This window comes from Lepidochelys kempii, chromosome 6 (genome assembly GCF_965140285.1).
Source record: "Lepidochelys kempii isolate rLepKem1 chromosome 6, rLepKem1.hap1, whole genome shotgun sequence".
Classification (NCBI taxonomy): Eukaryota; Metazoa; Chordata; order Testudines; family Cheloniidae; genus Lepidochelys; species Lepidochelys kempii.
Genome location: NC_136385.1, coordinates 155,108 through 175,125, shown reverse-complemented (window position 1 = coordinate 175,125; position 20,018 = coordinate 155,108). Strand labels below are relative to the sequence as shown.

The window sequence follows — 20,018 nt, the reverse complement described above, 5'->3', positions numbered from 1 at the left end:
GAGGCCTGGGGAAAGGGAAGGGGGGGTCAGAGTGCACGACAAGCGGCCACCCCTCTGGCCTGTGATGGGATATTAGATGGGGTGGGACCTGAGTCACCCAGGAAAGAATTTTCTGTAGTATCTGGCTGGTGAATCTTGCCCACGTGCTCAGGGTTCAGCTGACTGACATATTTGGGGTCGGGAAGGAATTTTCCCCCAGGGCAGATTGGCAGAGGCCCTGGGGGTTTTTCGCCCTCCTCTGCAGCATGGGGCACGGGTCACTTGCTGGAGGATTCTCTGCTCCTTGAAGTCTCTGAACCGCGCTTTGAGGACGTCAGTGGCTCGGAGGTAGGAGAGGGGTTTTCGCAGGCGTGGGTGGGTGAGATTCGGTGGTCTGCGTTGTGCCGGAGGCCGGGCTGGATGATCAGAACGGTCCCTTGTGACTCTATTAGCCGGCGGGCGCCCTGGAGCCAGCCCGGGCAGAGGGAGGGAGGCGCGAACCCGCCCCAGGGGCAGAGCGAAACGCGGTGGGTTCAGGCCCAGGGTCTGGCAGCACCTGGGACGCCCCCAGTGGAGCAGCCCCCACAGTCCTCCAGGGCCATAGAGTCTAACCCGGGGGCAGGGGTAGAGTTGGTCCCTTTGACTCATCCTCCACTCTGGAGGGGCAGAGTCCTCCTTGGCCATAGAGTCCCCGCAGGGAGATAGAGCGGCTCCGCCCGAGCCTCGCTCGCTGCGGGGTCACGGCCCCTGGCAATGGTCGAGTCTCCAAGGGCGAGCCAGGCTCCCACAGACAGTCAGTGGGCAGCGCGCCTCCGCGAGCGCCATAGAGTCCCCGCTCCCGTGCCGACGCGGTGACGCCTGGCGGAGGATAGAGCGGCTCCAGTAGCGCCATAGAGTCTCCCTCAGCCGGGGCTAGAGAAGCGCCTCCTGCGCAATACTGTCTCCCCCTGGCGGTAGAGAGAGCGGCTTCCGGCACAGCATAGAGTTCTTACGAGGCGCTAGAGCGGCCGCGCCACATTTCCGGTGTGCTCGCGACGCTTTGCCGGAAGCGGCTGTCTCCCGGTTCATTCATTGGCTCTGGCGCCTGCCGCATTTGAGTCACTTCCGGTCCTGTAGAAAGATGGCGGCGCACGCGATGTTTGCCCGCGGGGGATGGAGCAGGGCCGCCGGTCAGTGACTGGGGAGTACGAAGGACGTGGGGTCTCTGGCGGGTGGGGGCAGGTTAGGGGGCAGGAAGGACGGGGGTGGGAGGTTGGGGGTCTCTAAGGGGAGGTTACAGGAGCTGGGGGGCAGGAAGGAGGTGGGGGGGTAGGTCGAGGGTCTCTGGGGGGTGGGGGCAGGAAGGACATGGGCGGGAGGTTGGGGGTCTCTGGGGGGAGGTTACAGGAGGTGGGGGGCAGGAAGGACGTGGGGCAGGTTAGGGGGCAGGAAGGACATGGGCGGGAGGTTGGGGGTCTCTAAGGGGAGGTTACAGGAGGTGGGGGGCAGGAAGGACGTGGGGGCAGGTTAGGGGGCAGGAAGGACGTGAGCGGAAGGTTGGGGGTGTCTGGGGGGAGATTACAGGAGGTGGGGGGGCAGGAAGGACGTGGGGGCAGGTCGGGGGGTCTCTGGCGGGTAGGGGCAGGTTAGGGGGCAGGAAGGACGTGAGCGGGAGGTTGGGGGTCTCTGGGGGGAGGTTACAGGAGGTGGGGGGCAGGAAGGACGTGGGGGCAGGTCGGGGGGTCTCTGGCGGGTAGGGGCAGGTTAGGGGGCAGGAAGGACGTGAGCGGGAGGTTGGGGGTCTCTGGGGGGAGGTTACAGGAGGTGGGGGGCAGGAAGGACGTGGGGGCAGGTCGGGGGGTCTCTGGCGGGTAGGGGCAGGTTAGGGGGCAGGAAGGACATGAGCGGGAGGTTGGGGGTCTCTGGGGGGAGGTTACAGGAGGTGGGGGGCAGGAAGGACGTGGGGGCAGGTCGGGGGGTCTCTGGCGGGTAGGGGCAGGTTAGGGGGCAGGAAGGATGTGAGCGGGAGGTTGGGGGTCTCTGGGGGGAGGTTACAGGAGGTGGGGGGCAGGAAGGACGTGGGGGCAGGTCGGGGGGTCTCTGGCGGGTAGGGGCAGGTTAGTGGACAGGAAGGATGTGAGCGGGAGGTTGGGGGTCTCTAAGGGGAGGTTACAGGAGGTGGGGGCAGGTTAGGGGGCAGGAAGGACGGGGGTGGGAGGTTGGGGGTCTCTGGGGGGAGATTACAGGAGGTGGGGGGCAGGAAGGACGTGGGGGCAGGTCGGGGGGTCTCTGGCGGGTAGGGGCAGGTTAGTGGACAGGAAGGATGTGAGCGGGAGGTTGGGGGTCTCTAAGGGGAGGTTACAGGAGGTGGGGGGGCAGGAAGGACGTGGGGGTAAGTCGAGGGTCTCTGGGGGGTGGGGGCAGGAAGGACGTGGGCGGGAGGTTGGGGGTCTCTAAGGGGAGGTTACAGGAGGTGGGGGGGCAGGAAGGATGTGGGGGTAGGTCGGGGGTCTCTGGGGGGTGGGGCCGGGTTAGGGGGCAGGAAGGACGTGGGCGGGAGGTTGAGGGTCTCTAAGGGGAGGTTACAGGAGGTGGGAGGCAGGAAGGACATGGGGGCAGGTCGGGGGGGTCTCTGGTGGGTGGGGGCAGGTTACGGCGCAGGAAGGATGTGGGGGCAGGTTGGGGGTCTCTGAGGGTGGGGGCAGGTTAGGGGGCAGGATGGACGTGGGCGGGAGGTCGAGGGTCTCTGGGGGGAGGTTACAGGAGGTGGAGGGCAGGAAGGAGGTGGGGGGCAGGTCGAGGGTCTCTGGGGGGTGGGGGCAGGAAGGACATGAGCGGAAGGTTGGGGGTCTCTAAGGGGAGGTTACAGGAGGTGGGGGGCAGGAAGGACGTGGGGGCAGGTTAGGGGGCAGGAAGGACGTGGGGGCAGGTTAGGGGGCAGGAAGGACGGGGGTGGGAGGTTGGGGGTCTCTGGGGGGAGATTACAGGAGGTGGGGTGCAGGAAGGACGTGGGGGCAGGTCGGGGGGTCTCTGGCGGGTAGGGGCAGGTTAGTGGACAGGAAGGACGTGAGCGGGAGGTTGGGGGTTTCTAAGGGGAGGTTACAGGAGGTGGGGGGGCAGGAAGGAGGTGGGGGGCAGGTCGAGGGTCTCTGGGGGGTGGGGGCAGGAAGGACGTGGGGGGAGGTTACAGGAGGTGGGGGTGCAGGAAGAACGTGGGGGCAGGTCGGGGGGTCTCTGGCGGGTAGGGGCAGGTTAGTGGACAGGAAGGACGTGAGCCGGAGGTTGGGGGTCTCTAAGGAGAGGTTACAGGAGCTGGGGGGCAGGAAGGATGTGGGGGCAGGTTGGGGGTCTCTGAGGGTGGGGGCAGGATGGACGTGGGCGGGAGGTCGAGGGTCTCTGGGGGGAGGTTACAGGAGGTGGAGGGCAGGAAGGAGGTGGGGGGCAGGTCGAGGGTCTCTGGGGGGTGGGGGCAGGAAGGACATGGGCGGGAGGTTGGGGGTCTCTAAGGGGAGGTTACAGGAGGTGGGGGGCAGGAAGGACGTGGGGGCAGGTCGGGGGTCTCTGGGGGGTGGGGGCAGGAAGGACGTGGGTGAGAGGTTAGGGGTCTCTGAGGGGGAGGTTACAGGAGGTAGGGAGCAGGAAGGATATGGGGGGAGGTCGGGGGTCTCTGGGGGTGCGGGGAGGTCTGGTTTTCACAGTGTTTAGGGGTGGAAAGTCCAGTATGATAATTTAGTCTGACTCCCGGACACAGGCCAGGGATCTGCCCCACAATAATCTTAGAGCTGATCTGTTTGAATCCACCAGAACCCTTGATAAATTGTCCTAGTCGTTAATTACCATTGGGTAATTGGATGATCTGGGAAGGGCAGGGGATTTTTGCAGGGAGAAAGGATCCTGAGAGGGGAGAGAAGGATCTGGGGGTGGAATGTAGGGGCAGGTTATGTGGTGGATGGAGATTATGGGGAGGAGCAGGGGTCAAGGGAGAGGTTGGTGGGGGCAGAGAGGCTCTGGGGGCCTGAGGTGAGTTCGGGAGAGCAGGTGGCAGTGGTGGGGTGTTTGAGGGCTCAATCATGGTGGAAGTGGGGCTAAGCAGGGAGCTGGGATCCTGAGAGAAAAGGGATGACTCTGGATCAGGCCAGAAGGGATTGTGTGGAGAGAAGGTGGTGCAGCACGCAGCTTACGCTGTGGAGGGGAGTTACGGGGTTATGGGGAGGAGGAGGGATCTGGGTTTGGGGGTTGGTGGTGAGAGGAGGGAGAAGGGATTTGGAGGGTGGCTGGAGTCAGGTTGTGGGACAAAAGAGGGTTATGGGGTGATGTGGGGGGAGGAATTTTGGTGGGGGCAGGGTGGTGGTGGCAGGGGAGCAGGGATTCTGAAAGGAGAGGGATGGGGTCTGGGTTGGTGGGGGTGGGGAGCAGAGTAGTCTGGGGGGCGTTGGAGGAAGTGGTGGGTGTGGGAAGGGGGTTACTGGGGAGAGAGGAGAACAAAGTGGTCAGGGTTAAGGGGCGATGACACCTATTGAAGGAAATTCTGAGGAGCATGGCATGGAGTCTGAAAGAGAGGGGGCAAGACTTTGCAGGATGGAGTGCAGTAGGGTGATGAGGGCTTTGGCGGGAGAGTGACTGAGTTTGGGTAGAAACTACTGGGGGCTGCAGCTCTGGGGGCGGGCTGCCTCCGCGCAGTCAGCGGGAGACACTGGTTGAGATTCTCCACCAGGACTAGGTGGGAAGTCAGATTGGATGGTCACAGAATGGGTGCTTCTGGCCTGGACAGCCAAGAGTCTGAATCCATCTGGTCTGCCTCTTGCCCCATTCACCGAGATCCGTCATAACCCAGGCCCTGCCTTCACCCCAGCACTGCAAGCCCTGAGTGTTTGGACCAGCAGTGCCAGCGACCACTGATCTAAAAGGGTGCCCCCTGCTCCACCCCATGGAAGGGCGCAGTCCCTGCCCCCACTGGAGCTGAGGCCAGTCAGCCACAAGTACCACCAGACACTGGGCTGGAAGGGACCTCGAGAGGTCGTCTAGTCCAGCACCAGCACCGAGGCAGGGCCAAGTAACCCTAGTCCAGCCCCAGCTGGGGTTTGTCCAGTCTGTTCTCAAAACCCTCCAGAGACAGGGACCCCACAGCATTCCTAGATAACCTGTTCTAGAGCTGAACTAGCTTCCTAGTTAGAAAGTTTTGCCTACTATCTTACTTAAATCTCCTTTGCCAAGATTGAGCCTGTTACTTCTTGTCCTGCCTTCATAGAATCATAGAATATCAGGGTTGGAAGGGACCTCAGGAGGTCATCTAGTCCAACCCCCTGCTCAAAAGCAGGACCAATCCCCAATTAAATCATCCCAGCCAGGGCTTTGTCAAGCCTGACCTTAAAAACTTCTAAGGAAGGAGATTCCACCACCTCCCTAGGCAACGCATTCCAGTGTTTCACCACTCTCCTAGTGAAAAAGTTTTTCCTAATATCCAACCTAAACCTCCCCCACTGCAACTTGAGACCATTACTCCTTGTCCTGTCCTCTTCTACCATTGAGAACAGTCTAGATCCATCCTCTCTGGAACCACCTCTAAGGTAGTTGAAAGCAGCTATCAAATCCCACCTCATTCTTCTCTTCCGCAGACTAAACAATCCCAGTTCCCTCAGCCTCTCCTCGTAAATCATGTGTTCCAGACCCCTAATAATTTTTGTTGCCCTTCGCTGGACTCTTTCCAATTTATCCACATCCTTCTTGAAGTGTGGGGCCCAAAACTGGACACAGTACTCCAGATGAGGCCTCACCAATGTCGAATAGAGGGGGACGATCACGTCCCTCGATCTGCTCGCTATGCCCCCTACTTATACATCCCAAAATGCCATTGGCCTTCTTGGCAACAAGGGCACACTGCTGACTCATATCCAGCTTCTCGTCCACTGTCACTCCTAGGTCCTTTTCCGCAGAACTGCTGCCTAGCCATTCGGTCCCTAGTCTGTAGCTGTGCATTGGGTTCTTCCGTCCTAAGTGCAGGACCCTGCACTTATCCTTATTGAAGCTCATCAGATTTCTTTTGGCCCAATCCTCCAATTTGTCTAGGACCCTCTGTATCCTATCCCTGCCGTCCAGCGTATCTACCACTCCTCCCAGTTTAGTATCATGCACAAATTTGCTGAGAGTGCAATCCACACCATCCTCCAGATCATTTATGAAGATATTGAACAAAACCGGCCCCAGGACTGACCCCTGGGGCACTCCACTTGACACCGGCTGCGAACTAGACATGGAGAGATTGATCACTACCCCTTCAGTGAACACAGATCGTTGTTCCCCGTGAAAGAAAGCGTAGAATCAAATAAAGTAAAAATCTTAAATGAACCAAACTGTACCACAGAAACTTTATGGATAGTAATTCCATGCTCTAAGAATAAGGATATAGCAGTAGGGATATATCACCAACCATCTGACCACGATGTTGTTAGTGACTGTGAAATGCTCAGTGAGATTAGAGAAGCTATTAAAATAAAAAACTCAGTTGAAATTCCCCATTATTATTATCTCCATATTGACTTGGTACTTATCACCTCAGGAAGGGATGCAGAGATAAAGCTTCTTGGCACCTTAAATGACTGATTCTTAGAGCAGCTAGTCCTGGAACTCATAAGAGGAGAAGCTGTTCTTGATTTAGTCCTAAATTGAGCACAGGATCTGGTCCAAGAGCTGAAGATAGCTGGACCACTTGGTAATAGTGACCATAATATAATTAAATTTAACATCCCTGTGGCAAGGAAAACACCACAGCAGCCCAACACTATATCATTTAATTTCAGAAAAGGGGAACCACACAAAAATGAGGAAGTTAGTTAAACAGAAATTAAAAGGTACGGCGTCAAAAGTGAAATGCCTGCAAGCTGCATGGAAACTTATGGTGTCCTTAAAAAAAGAGGCTCAACTTAAATGTACACCCCAAATTAAAAAACATAGAGAACCAAAAAAGAGCCACTGTGGCTAAACAATAAAGTAAAAGAAGCAGTGAGAGGCAAAAAGGCATCATTTAAAAAGTAGAAATTAAATCCTAGTGAGGAGAATAGAAAGGAGCACTGGGAAAGAAAGTATAAAAATACAATTAGGAAGGCCAAAAAAGAATTTGAAGAACAGCTAACCAAAGACTCAAAGTAATAGCAAAAATGTTCTTAAGTACATCAGAAGCAGGAAGCCTGCTAAACAACCAGTGGGACCACTGGACAATCGAGGTGCTAAAGGAGCACTTAAGGACGATAAGGCCATTGTGGAAAAACTAAATGAATTCTTTGCATCAGTCTTCAAGGTTGAGGATGTGAGGGAGATTCCCAAACCTGAGCCATTCTTTTTAGATGACAGATCTGAGGAACTCTCCCAGATTGAGGTGTCATTGGAGAAGGTTTTGGAACAAACTGATATACCATCTATTACTATTTAGTTTTCACCCAAGAGTTCTGAAGGAATTCAAATGTGAAATTGCAGAACTACTAACTGTAGTCTGTAACCCATCATTTAAATCGGCTTCTGTACCAAATGACTGGAGCATAGCTAATGTGGTGCCAATTTTTAAAAAGGGCTCCAGAGGTGATCCCAGCAATTACAGACCGATAAGCCTGACTTCAGTACTGGACAAACTGGTTGAAACTATAGTAAAGAACAAAATTGTCAGACACGTAGATGAACATATGTTGGGGAAGAGTCAACAGAATTTTTTGTAAAGAGAAATTATGCCTCACCAATCTACTAGAATTCTTTGAGGGGGTCAAGAAGCATGTGGACAAGGGGTATCCAGTGGATAAAGTGTACTTTGATTTTCAGAAAGCTTTTGACAAGACCCCTCACCAAAATCTCTTAAGCAAAGTAAGCTGTCATGGGATAAGGGGGAAGGTCCTCTCATGAATTGGTAACTGGTTAAAAGATAGGAAACAAAGGGTAGGAATAAATGGTCAGTTTTCAGAATGGAGAGAGGTAAATAGTTCCCCAGGGATCTGTACTGGGACCAGTCCTATTCAGCATATTCATAAATGATCTGGAAAAAGGGGTAAACATTGGGGTGGCAAAATTTGCAGATGATACAAAACTACTCAAGATAGGTAAGTCCCAGGCAGACTGCAAAGAGCAACAAACTGATCTCTCAAAACTGGGTGACTGAGCAACAAAATGGCAGATGAAATTCAGTGTTAATAAATGCAAAGTAATGCACATTGAAAAATGTAATCTCAACTATAATATAAAACGATGGGGTCCTAAATGAGGTGTTACCACTTGTAAGAGAGATCTTGGAGTCACTGTGGAGAGTTCTTTGAAAACATCCCCTCAATGTGCAGGAGCAGTCAAAAAAGCGAACAGAATATTGGGCATCATAAAGGGAGAGATAAGACAGAAAATATCATATTGCCTCTAATCCGTGATACGCTCACATCTTGAATACTGCCTGCAGATGTGGTCACCCCATCTCAAAAAAGATATATTGGAATTGGAAAAGGTACAGAAATGGGCAACAAAAAATGAATAGGGCTATGGAACGGTTGCTGTATGAGGAGAGATTAATAAGACTGGGACTTTTCATCTTGGAAAAGAGACGACTAAGGAGAGATATGATAGAGGTTTATAAATCATGACTGGTGTAGAGAAAGTAGATAAGGAAGTGTTATTTACTCCTCCTCATAACACGAGAACTAGGGGTCACCAAATGAAATTAATAAGCAACAGGTTAAAAACAAACAAAAGGAAGTATTTTTTCATACAACACACAGTCAACCTGTGGAACTCCTCACCAGAGGATGTTGTGAAGGCCAAGACTATAACATGATTCATAAAAGAACTAGATAAGTTCATGGAGGATAGGTCCATCAATGGCTATTAACCAGGATGGGCAGGGATGGTGTCCCTAGTCTCTCTTTGCTAGAAGCTGGGAATGGGTGACAGGGGATGGGTCACTTGGTGATTCCCTGTTCTATTCATTCCTTCTGGGGCACCTGGCATTGGCCACTGTCGGAAGACAAGATACTGGGCTAGGTGGATCTCTGGTCTGACCCAGTAGGGCCGCTCTTATGTTCTTACCCTCTATAACAGCCCATAACCAAGCTGAAGAGTTCCCCCTCCGTCTTCTCTTCTCTAGACTAAACAGGCCCAGATTCTTAACCTTTCCTCACAGGTCAGGTTTTCTAAACCTTTGATCAGTTTTGTTGCTCTTCTGTTGACTCTCCAGTTTGTCCCCATCTCCCCTAAACTCTGGCACCTTGAATTGCACCCAGCACTCCAGCTGAGGCCTCACCATTGCCAAGGGCAACAACTACCTCCTGTGTCTTACATACAACGCACCTGTTAATACATCCCAGACTGAGATCTGCCTTTTCGCTCCTGTGACTGCCAGCCAATGAGTCCCTGATTTGTAGCCATGCATTGGATTTTAACTTAAGTGCTTGTCTTGTCTTTACGGCTTGTTGATTTCAGTCCAACTCTCCACTTTCTCGAGGTGGTTTTGTATTGTGAGGATAATGACTAGCTGTCCGTGCTGGCGGTGCTAGATCCCAGTGGAGAATGGGCCCCGGCATGCTGAGGAATGTGCAGTCTAGGTAGAGTCGGAGAGGGAAAGTGAAATATGGAAAGGAGATGGGGCTTGTTCAGTGCCAGAGCTGGGGAGTGAACCCAGGAGTCCAGCCCAGGGCCCCACCACTTGGTGTGCAAGGTGCTGCACAAACACAATAGAGACAGTCCCTGCCCCAAAGAGCTTCCGATCCAGGCACCAATCGAGAAGCACCAGGGGCTCCTGATGACCAGGGTGGGGTGGGGCCTCCAAGCTGACAGGAGATGGGTGCGCAGGGCGGTGACTGAAGAGCACGACAGGGTGATCACAGCTTTTCCCTGTCCCTCTTACAGGCCTCCGGGGCTGCCTCTCCCACCATCTGCTGGGCGTCTTGGGGACGGTAAGGAGCCACCTGGCTGGGATGGACTGTGGGGGAAACTGCCATGACCATACAGACGTACACACACACACTACCCCAGTGCACTGGGGTGTTTGGGGGCTTGGCCATGGAAGAGGGAAACTGGGGGTGAGGAGGGAGTTGGGGCAGCTATGTTGGGATGGGTTGGAGTTGTGGAGTTAGGGTAGGGAGGTGAGGGGGACATGGGTAGGGGGCCATAGGATGGGGGTTTGGGGGCTGTGATGGGGTGTGATTGGCAAAATGGGTTGTGGGGAGCCTAGCTGTGTTGGGGGGGGGCTTGGAGAACCCTGGTTGGCTGGTGAGGTTGGGGGTGGCCATGGAAGCTATGCTGCATGTCGTGGATGGATGGGGAGCTGGGGCGGGGGGGGTGGGGATGGGGGGGTGGAGCCCGGGTGTGGTCGGTGGAGGGATGTGGGGAGCTGTGGTGGGTGGGGTTGGGGATGTGGGGAGCTGTGGTGGGGGGATGGGGTTGGGGATGTAGGGAGCTGTGGAGAGGGCCATGGGGGGTATACTCGTGCCAAGGCTCCCTGTGCCCCTAGGTGTCCCTGCCCAGCCCAGTCTCCCGCCTCTGCCCCATCCTGGTGCACAGCTTCGCTGTTGAGGCCAAGAAAACCTACGTGCGGGACAAGCCCCATGTCAACGTGGGCACTATTGGGCACGTGGACCACGGCAAGACCACACTGACAGCTGCCATCACCAAGAGTGAGTGGGGGGGCCTGGAGCAAGGGGTTGTGCGTCCTGGGGTTTCCTGTGCCCCTGGCCCCATTGGTTGGGTCACGGTAGCCGCCAGAGGCCCCTGCTGAGATGAGGTGCTGCCCACAACCACTGCCCAGGCATGCTGATGCATTGTGCTGGGTGCTGCAGAGACCCAAAGGGAACAACTCCTGTCCCCAAGAGCTCCCCGGCTAAAGGGCTGAGAGTGGAGAAAGGACTGGCCCAAGGTCATAGAGAAGGTCACTGGCAGAGCTAGGAATTGAACCCAGGAGTCCTGGCTTCCAGCCTGCCTCTCCTCCCCAGCTGGTTACTCACCCCCTTTTTCTGCACCCCCCCCCGCTCCCCCCCAGTCCTAGCTGAGGCTGGAGGTGCCAGGTTCAAGAAGTACGAGGAGATTGACAACGCGCCGGAGGAGAAGGCTCGTGGTATCACCATCAACGCCTCCCATGTGGAGTACGCCACAGCCAACCGGCACTACGCCCACACCGACTGCCCTGGCCACGCTGACTACGTCAAGGTGAGGGGGATGGGGGCGGACCTGCCCCTTTCAGCCTGTGGGTGAGTCGTTGTGGCTGCCCAGTAGTACCACATTTCCCAGAATTCTGCTGTCTTAAAGGGCCAAGCCCCCCCTTGCTTCCTAGTCCCCGAATGTGCCCCCTCAATCTCTTCCTCTGTCCTCACATGCCCACCCCCAATTGCCCCACTGTCCCTGCCCACACCCTCCTGTTCCTGCCTCTATCCCTAACCCCACAGCCCTGTGCCTGTCTCTCTGCACCTCCGTACCCCCAAAACTCACCCCCTCTAGCCTGTCCCTCCTTCTATCCCCAAACATACTCACCTTTGTCCACCTCTGTGCCCCTCCCTTTGTCCACCCCCCTGTCCCCACATTCACCATCCTTCTGTTCCCAAAGACAGATTCCCCCCCGCAATCCCTTCGTCTGTCCTCACACACCCCCTCAGTTCCTTCGTCTGGCCCCCAAGACACCCCCACTCACCCCTGCTTCCTCCTCCTGGCCCCCGAGACAGCCCTCTGTCCCCAAACACACAGCCCTCCGTCCACCCAATCCCTCCCTCTGTTCTCACATGCACCCTGCTTTCTCCTCCCGGCCCCAAGATTCTCCCCCCTCTCCCCCGCTTCCTTCTCTCGCCCCCGAGGAACAGTGGGCAGGTGGAGAGCGGCAAAGGGCAGGGGTAGACAGGCGGGGGAGCAGCAAGGGGCCTGGGCGGGGAGCAGCTGTTCTGGGGATTGGGTCTGTGTGTGTCACCCTGACAACTTCACCACCAAGCTCAGTGCATCAATAACACATTCCCGCCCCCCCAGTTCTGTTCCCTCCCCATACTGTGCTGGCTCCACGGGCTCCCCTGCCCCCATCCCCTGGTCCCGGCACCTGAGCACCGCCGTCCCTGTCTTCCAGAACATGATCACTGGCACCGCTCCCCTAGACGGCTGCATCCTTGTCGTGGCGGCAACAGATGGGCAGATGCCACAAACCCGAGAGCACTTGCTGCTGGCCAAACAGGTGAGGGGGGGTGATGGGTTCCCCAGGTGCAACCTGGAACTGGGGTACTACTGAGCCCTCTGGCTTACCAGCCTGGGGTCACTCCCTCACTGTGATGCTGGGACAAGCTGCAAACCCCTCCAGGTCCTGCACGCACACAGCCATCCACAGGCAGGGACACCGCCAGCTGAGTTAAATGAATGCTTCTCCTAGCTACTCATGAACCAACACTAGAGAGACTCCAGCCAATTTCCCCCAGCTCCGCAGCCGAGGATCCCAGACCTGGACTGTCCTGCCCTGGTCAGAAGCCTGGCTGGTGTAAGTTTATTTCCCAGTCTGCCCCTTCTACAAAGGAAAGTGCATTTGCACCAACCCTTGCACCCTGAGCAGATTCCCCAAGCACTTCAAGCAAAATGCGCTGTTGTAGGTAAAATACCAAACAGATTTGTTAGTGACAGACAGATGGATTGTAAGTGATTATAAGTAATAGGCATGCAGCTCAAAGTTGGTTACCTAAGAAATAAAACACATTTGCAGTCTAGTTCTATTAACTAGGCAGGATTTGAATCGGGCCGTATCTCACCCTGGGAGATGGTAGAGTTTCTGAATACGCAGGCTGGGGTTCTCCTTTCCAGCCTGGGACCCCCTTCCCAGTTCCGTGTCTTCCAGCCGGGTTTCCAGGTGTTGAGTTGTGGTGGGTGAGGACCAGTGATGATGTCACTTCCCCCTTTTATAGCTTCTTCCAGCTTGCGGGAAAGAGCCTTTGCTATGATTGAGTCAAGCAGCCTCCATTGTGTACCTGCTCGCTCTGAGACGTCTCCATTGTACACACTCCTGGGACAGGCCCTGGGAGTGTGGATTCCCCTTAATGGGCCATCAGCGTTGTCTGGCCCTTCTGTTGTTGTACCTGAAAGGCTGGTTGTGGTTGTCTCCCAACCTCACAACAACATATTTCACAAACACATACACAGCAGAACTTCATAACTTCCCATCCAATGACAGCACCTACAATCCAACAGGAGATTAATGTTCAACAGCTCAAGACTTTTAACATGATACCTCCCAGTTCCACCTGCAGGGCCGATTAGACAGGCAGAACTGCAGGGTCTCAATGCGTGGATGAGACAATAGTGTAGGGAGGAGGGGTTTAGATTTATTAGGAACTGGGGAAGCTTTTGGGAGAGGGGGAGTCTATACAGGAAGGATGGGCTCCACCTAACCAAAATGGAACCAGATTGCTGGCACTTAACATTAAAAAGGTCATAGAGCAATTTTTAAATTAGGGGCTGGGGGAAAGCCATCAGGTGTGGAGGAGCACATGGTTCGGACAGAGACATCCCTTAGGGGAGGATCTATTAATAGAGATTCTCTATGTCCTAGTGAGGATGAGGATGGGAAATGATAAAATACAGGCAGGGTCTGATCAGAAACAATCAAATAAGAGTCCCATTCAATTACATCATGTAATGGCAGACAGCTAAAAAGAGATGAGTTTTTTAAGTGCTTATATACCAATGCTAGAAGTCTAAATAATAAAATGGGTGAACTAGAGTGCCTCGTGTTAAATGAGGATATTGATATAATAGGCATCACAGAAACTTGGTGGAATAAGGATAATCAATGGGACTCAGTAATACCAGGGTACAAAATGTATCAGAAGGACAGAACAGGTCATGCTGGTGGGGGAATGGCACGATATGTGAAAGAAAGCATAGAATCAAATGAAGTAAAAATTGTAAATGAATTAAATTGTACCATAGAATCTCTATGGATAGTAATTCCATGCTCTAATAACAATAATATAGCGATAAGGAGATACTACCGACCCCCTGACCAGGATGGTGATAGCAACTGGGAAATGATCAGGGAGATTAGAGAGGCTATTAAAATTAAAGACTCAATAATAATAGGGGATTTCAACTATCCCCATATTGACTGGGTACATATCACCTCAGAATGGGATGCAGGAATAAAAGTTTCTTGACACCTTAAATAACTGCTTCTTGGAGCAGCTGGTCCTGGAACTCACTAGAGGAGAGGCAATTCTTGATTTAGACCTAAGTGGAGCACAGGATCTGGTCCAAGAGGTGACTATAGCTGGACCGCTTGGTAATAGTGACCATAATAAATTTAATATCCCTGTGGCAGGAAAAACACCACAGCAGCCCAACACTGTAGCATTTAATTTCAGAAAGGGGGACAACACAAAAATGAGGAAGTTAGTTGAACAAAAATTAAAAGGTACAGCGCAAAAAGTGAAACCCCTGCAAGCTGCGTGGAAACTTTTTAAAGACACCATAATAGAGGCTCAGCTTAAATGTATACCCCAAATTAAAAAACATTGTAAGCGAACCAAAAAAGAGCCATTGTGGCTAAACAACAAAGTAAAAGAAGCAGTGAGAGGCAAAAAGGCATTGTTTAAAAAGTGGAAGTTAAATCCTAGTGAGGAGAATAGAAAGGAACACTGGGAAAGAAAGTATAAAAATACAATTAGGAAGGCCAAAAAAGAATTTGAAGAGCAGCTAACCAAAGACTCAAAAAGTAATAGCAAAAATGTTCTTAAGTACATCAGAAGCAGGAAGCCTGCTAAACAACCAGTGGGACCACTGGACAATTGAGGTGCTAAAGGAGCACTTAAGGACAATAAGGCCATTGTGGAAAAACTAAATGAATTCTTTGCATCAGTCTTCAAGGTTGAGGATGTGAGGGAGATTCCCAAACCTGAGCCATTCTTTTTAGATGACAGATCTGAGGAACTCTCCCAGATTGAGGTATCATTAGAGGAGGTTTTGGAACAAATGGATAAATTAAACAGCAGTAAGTCACCAGGACCAGATGGTATCATCCAAGAGTTCTGAAGGAACTCAAATGTGAAATTGCAGAACTACTAACTGTAGTCTGTAATCCATCATTTAAATCCGCTTCTGTACCAGATGACTGGAGGATAGCTAATGTGACTCCAATTTTTAAAAAGGCTCCAGAGGTGATCCCGGCAATTACAGGCCGGTAAGCCTGACTTTAGTACTGGGCAAACTGGTTGAAACTATACTAAAGAACAATATTGTCAAACATATAGATGAACATAATTTGTGGTAGGAAGAGTCAACATGGTTTTAGTAAATGGAAATTATGCCTCACCAATCTACTAGAATTCTTTGAGGGGGTCAACAAGCATGTGGACAAGGGGAATCCAGTGGATATAGTGTACTTAGATCTTCAGAAAGCCTTTGACAAGGTCCCTCACCAAGGGCTCTTACGCAGGGGTTCTCAAACTGCGGGTCGGGACCCCTCGGGGTCATGAGGTTATTACATGGGGGGTCATGAGCTGTCAACCTCCACCCCAAACCCTGCTTTGCCTCCAGCATTTATAATGGTGTTAAATATATAAACAAGTGTTTTCAATTTATAAGGGGGGGTCACACTCAGAGGCTTGCTATGTGAAAGGGGTCACCAGTGCAAAAGTTTGAGAGTCACTGCTCTTACGCAAAAGTAAGTTGTCATGGGATAAAAGGGAAGGTCCTCTCATGGATTGGTAACTGGTTGGTTAAAAGATAGGAAACAAAGGGTAGGAATAAATGGTCAGTTTTCAGAATGGAGAGAGGTAAATAGTGAGGTCCCCCAGGGGTCTGTACTGGGCCCAGTCCTATTCAACATATTCATAAACGATCTGGAAAAAGGGGTAAACAATTAGGTGGCAAAATTTGCAGATGATACAAAATTACTAAAGATAGTTAAGACTTTGGGAGACTGCAAAGAGCTACAAAAGGATCTTTCAAAACTGGGTGACTGGGTAACAAAATGGCAGATGAAATTTAATGTTGATAAATGCAAAGTAATGCACATTGAAAAACATAATCCTAACCACTCAAGAAAGATCTTGGAGTCATCGTGGAGAGTTCTCTGAAAACATCCACTCAATGTGCAGCAGCAGTCAAAAAAGCCAACAGAATGTTGGGTATCATTAAGAAAGGAAGAGATAAGACAGAAAATATCATGTTGCCTCTATATAAATCCCTGGTTCGCCCACGTCTTGAATACTGTGTGCAGATGTGGTTGCCCCATCTCAAAAAAGATATATTGGAATGGAAGAGGTTCACAAAAGGCAACAGCAATGATTAGGGCTGTGGAACGGTTGCTGTATGAGGAGAGATTAATAAGACTGGGACTTTTCAGCTTGGAAAAGAGATGACTAAGGGGAGATATGATTGAGGTCTATAAAATCATGACTGGTGTAGAGAAAGTAGATAAGGAAGTGGTGTTTACTACTTCTCATAACACAAGAACTAGGGGGTCACCCAATGAAATTAATAGGCAGCAGGTTTAAAACAAACAAAAGGAAGTATTTCTTCACAGAATGCACAGTTAACCTGTGAAACTCCTTGCTGGAGGATGTTGTGAAGGCCAAGACCATAACTGGGTTCAAAAAAGAACTAGATAAATTCATGGAGGATAGGTCCATCAATGACTATTAGCCAGGATGGGCAGGAATGGTGTTCCTAGCCTCTGTTTGCCGGAAGCTGGGAATGAGCGACTGGGGATGAATCACTTGATGATTCCCTGTTCTGTTCATTTCCTCTGGAGCACCTGGCATTGGACCACTGTCATTAGACAGGATACTGGGCTAGACAGACCTTTGGTCTGACCCAATAGGGCCATTCTTATGTTCTTCTGTACCTCACAAGGCAGACTTTGTACCAATCAAGTCATAATCCTATCCCAGTGGTGAATATGGGGCTGAGAGGGTGCTGTTGTGGGGTACAGAGTGTCACAGGGGTCACAGGGGTTTGCCAAAAGTCCTGGGTGTGGGCTGTGAGCCAGGGGATCCCCTCCCCAAGGACTGGGCTGGGGTTGGCTGGGTTGTCCCTCACCCTGTGACCCCCTCAGATCGGGGTGCGGCACATTGTGGTGTACATCAACAAGGCGGATGCGGTGGAGGACCAGGAGATGCTGGAGCTGGTGGAGCTGGAGATCCGGGAGCTGCTCTCCGAGTTTGGCTACGATGGGGAGAAGACGCCCGTCATTGTGGGCTCTGCCCTCTGCGCCCTGGAGGTGAGTGCCCCCTTCTCTTCCCCACCCTCTCAGCAGTGCCTCACCTGCCTGCTGCCCATGATAATGCCCTCCCTTCCCCCAGCACCGCAGCCCCGAGCTGGGACTGAACTCCATTCTGAAGCTGCTGGACGCAGTCGACGTGCACATCCCGCTGCCCATGAGGGAGCTGGACAAGCCGTTCTTGCTGCCCATCGAGTCAATCTACTCCATCCCAGGTAATGCCCGCTGTCCCCCCCGCCCTGTGCCTTTCCAGGGACCCCCCCCCACTCCCCAGGGTGCCGTGGCACTGACCCCTCTGCCTTGCAGGGCGTGGGACCGTGGTGACGGGGACACTGGAGCGTGGCATCATCAGGAAGGGGGAGGAGTGCGAATTTGTGGGGCACAACCGGAACCTGCGCTCCGTGGTGACAGGTAGGGGGTGCAGCTAACAGAACCCCTCACCTCTCTCCTCCCAGTGCTGGGAGAACCCCACTGCCCAGGCTGGGGAACCCAGGCTCACCCCATCACTTCCCCACAGGCATTGAGATGTTCCACCAGAACCTGGAGCGGGCCGAGGCTGGGGACAACCTTGGCGCACTGGTGCGGGGGCTGAAGCGGGAGGACATGCGGCGTGGCATGGTGATGTGCAAACCGGGCTCTATCAAGCCCCATCAGAAGATCGAGGCCCAGGTGGGGCCTGTGCTGGGGCAGTTGCAGCAGTGGGCTGGCTGGGGCGGGAGAAGGAGGGCTGCTGGGTGGTAACAGTCTCTCCCTCTGTCCCCCCAGGTGTACATCCTCAGCAAGGAGGAGGGTGGGCGGCACAAGCCTTTTGTCTCTAACTACATGCCTGTCATGTTCTCCCTTACCTGGGACATGGCCTGTCGGACCATCTTGCCCCCTGGAAAGGTACAGAGCCCCCCTATCCTGCCCCCAGCCACAGCCCTCCTTTTCCCCAAACTTCCTCCCCATCCCGGTCAGTGGTGGCCAGTAGCCAACCTATGCCGCTCTGACCTGCCCCCACTCTTCCCCCATGGCAGGAGATGGTGATGCCCGGCGAGGACACAGCCCTGACCCTCACCCTGCGGCAGCCCATGGTGCTGGAGGAAGGTCAGCGCTTCACGCTGCGTGATGGCAACCGCACTATTGGCACCGGCGTGGTCACCAAGACGCTGGAAATGGGGCCAGATGATGACAAGTGGGGAGCTTAAAGGCTGGGCTGACCCAGCTCTGCCCCCAGGGCTGTGTCTGCAAACAGCGGGGGAGGGGCTAGCTGTCCTGCTGTGTGGGGATGCCCCAAGAACCTGTTTATCACGGCAGCATCGCAGTCACCCAGAGCTGGGTGCAAGCTGCTGCGGTGGGGCAACAGAAATCAAACTGCTCCCCCGCCCAGAGCCCCTCCAGCAGGGGGCTAGCAGGGCTTAGGCAGCTTCCTGCTGTTTGGTTTCTTTTGTTAATAAAGGTGCGAATCACAGCTGGGTTCTTCCTGCTTCTTGGGGGGGTGCGGTGTGCTGGAGGGGACTTCTGGCATGGGAGAGCTGGTGCTAGAGGCTCACATCCCCCCAATGGGTTGGGCTCTGATAGTGATACTAGCCCTGCAGGGACCAGGCAACACTGATTCCTTAGAGGGCCCTGCTCTTGTCCAGGGCCCAGTGGACTAGCAGAGGGGCAGCACCCAGCTTTGGGTGCTTGCCAAGCAAAGCAGTGGGAGAAGGGGGTGGATTAGCTCCCAGGGAGCACAGCTGGGGGCTGATGAAGCTGAAGGAGAATGGTGGAACAAGGGCAAATAGGGACAAACTACCCTGGCTGAAGTCAGGGCAGAGATGGGATGGGAGGGAAAAGCCTCCCCCCAGCATGGATAGCAGGGCCCTAGTTGGTGCAGAGGCCCAGGCTCCTTCACCCCTTCCAGGAGCAGCTGGATGCCACTAAGGGGGAGTCCTGCCATCAACCCCCTGCTCCAGCTGAGGGGCAGCAGCAGGGTGGAAGCTGCAGATCTCACTTCCCCCTTCACAGGCTTCTTTCTGGCTGCCCCACACTACTTTTAGCCACTCCTTTGCAGGGATCATCAGCAGTGAGTGCATAGCCGCCTCACAGCCAGGCTCAGGCTAGGGCCCACCCCACACAGCAGAAATGAAGAGACAGAGAGAACAGAACAGAAGCCAGGACTCCAACCCCCCCAGGCTATTCTCCCCCCCCCCCAAGCCCCCAGAGACTCACCCCAACACCCACAATGGAGTTAGTTTAAAATTTTATTTTATTTTTTTTCCCACTTTTTAAATATTTTTATGTAATAAAAAGTCGGTGGTCATCAGTCTGGTCTGCTCCTGTGTTCGCATTACTAGGGGAGGGGAGCCCAACGCTCTGTTTAACAGCCCGATTGGAGTTATAAATAATAGAAAATAAAACCGTGGCGGCTCCAGAAGCCAGGGGCAGGTGGCTCTTGCCGCTGTGCGCTCTGCAAACCAACAAAAAAGGTGCTTGGTAAAGCCCCGCCCCCAGCTGTGGCACCATAAGGGGCAGGCTGGGGGCTCCACCTCAGGGCCCAGCTGCCAGGCCGGGGCACATACAAGGGGGCAGAAGGAGCAAACCGGATCCCGGGCAGGGGCCGGCGCTGGGAGTTCAGTTCACAGTCAGGAATCGAGGCTTCAATTTCCAGGGGGGTGGAATGGGAGCTGCTGGGATGGGTGAGACTGAACTAGAAAGAGAGCAGAGATTGTTAGTGAGCAAAGCAGGACAGGACCCCCAGCAGGGAGACAGGGCAGCAGCCCACCCACCTACCCACCCAGGTGGCCTATTCCACCCCACTCCACCCCGAGCCCCCCTCATGGGCCCTGCCCCAGGATTAAGGAGATGGGAAAAACAAGCCCACAACACCTCTCCTTCCTCC

The 20,018-nt window shown here is 53.6% G+C and overlaps 2 protein-coding genes across 11 annotated transcripts in view; one reads left to right on the top strand and one right to left on the bottom strand.

The window, feature by feature from the left end:
- The first annotated feature begins 1,053 nt into the window (after positions 1–1,053).
- On the top strand, positions 1,054–18,605 carry TUFM (Tu translation elongation factor, mitochondrial). The gene is made up of 11 exons (XM_073346379.2): positions 1,054–1,148; positions 9,829–9,875; positions 10,433–10,595; positions 10,958–11,124; positions 12,023–12,127; positions 16,991–17,155; positions 17,238–17,370; positions 17,462–17,566; positions 17,673–17,824; positions 17,921–18,040; positions 18,172–18,605. Exons 1-11 carry the CDS (start codon positions 1,100–1,102, stop codon positions 18,340–18,342), a joined length of 1,377 nt encoding a protein of 458 aa, XP_073202480.1. The 5' UTR covers positions 1,054–1,099; the 3' UTR covers positions 18,343–18,605.
- A 757-nt stretch (positions 18,606–19,362) lies between these two features.
- Positions 19,363–20,018, bottom strand: part of ATXN2L (ataxin 2 like) — a 28,701-nt gene continuing 28,045 nt past the window's right edge. For 7 of the 10 annotated variants that reach the window (XM_073346373.2, XM_073346369.2, XM_073346366.2 and 4 more), the window contains one exon: positions 19,667–19,821. In XM_073346373.2, the coding sequence (XP_073202474.1) occupies positions 19,751–19,821 (71 nt within the window). In that variant the 3' untranslated portion in view covers positions 19,667–19,750. Of the gene's footprint in view, positions 19,827–20,018 lie in introns of all 10 variants that reach the window. The other 3 variants (XM_073346371.2, XM_073346374.2, XM_073346370.2) reach the window with 3 other exon arrangements.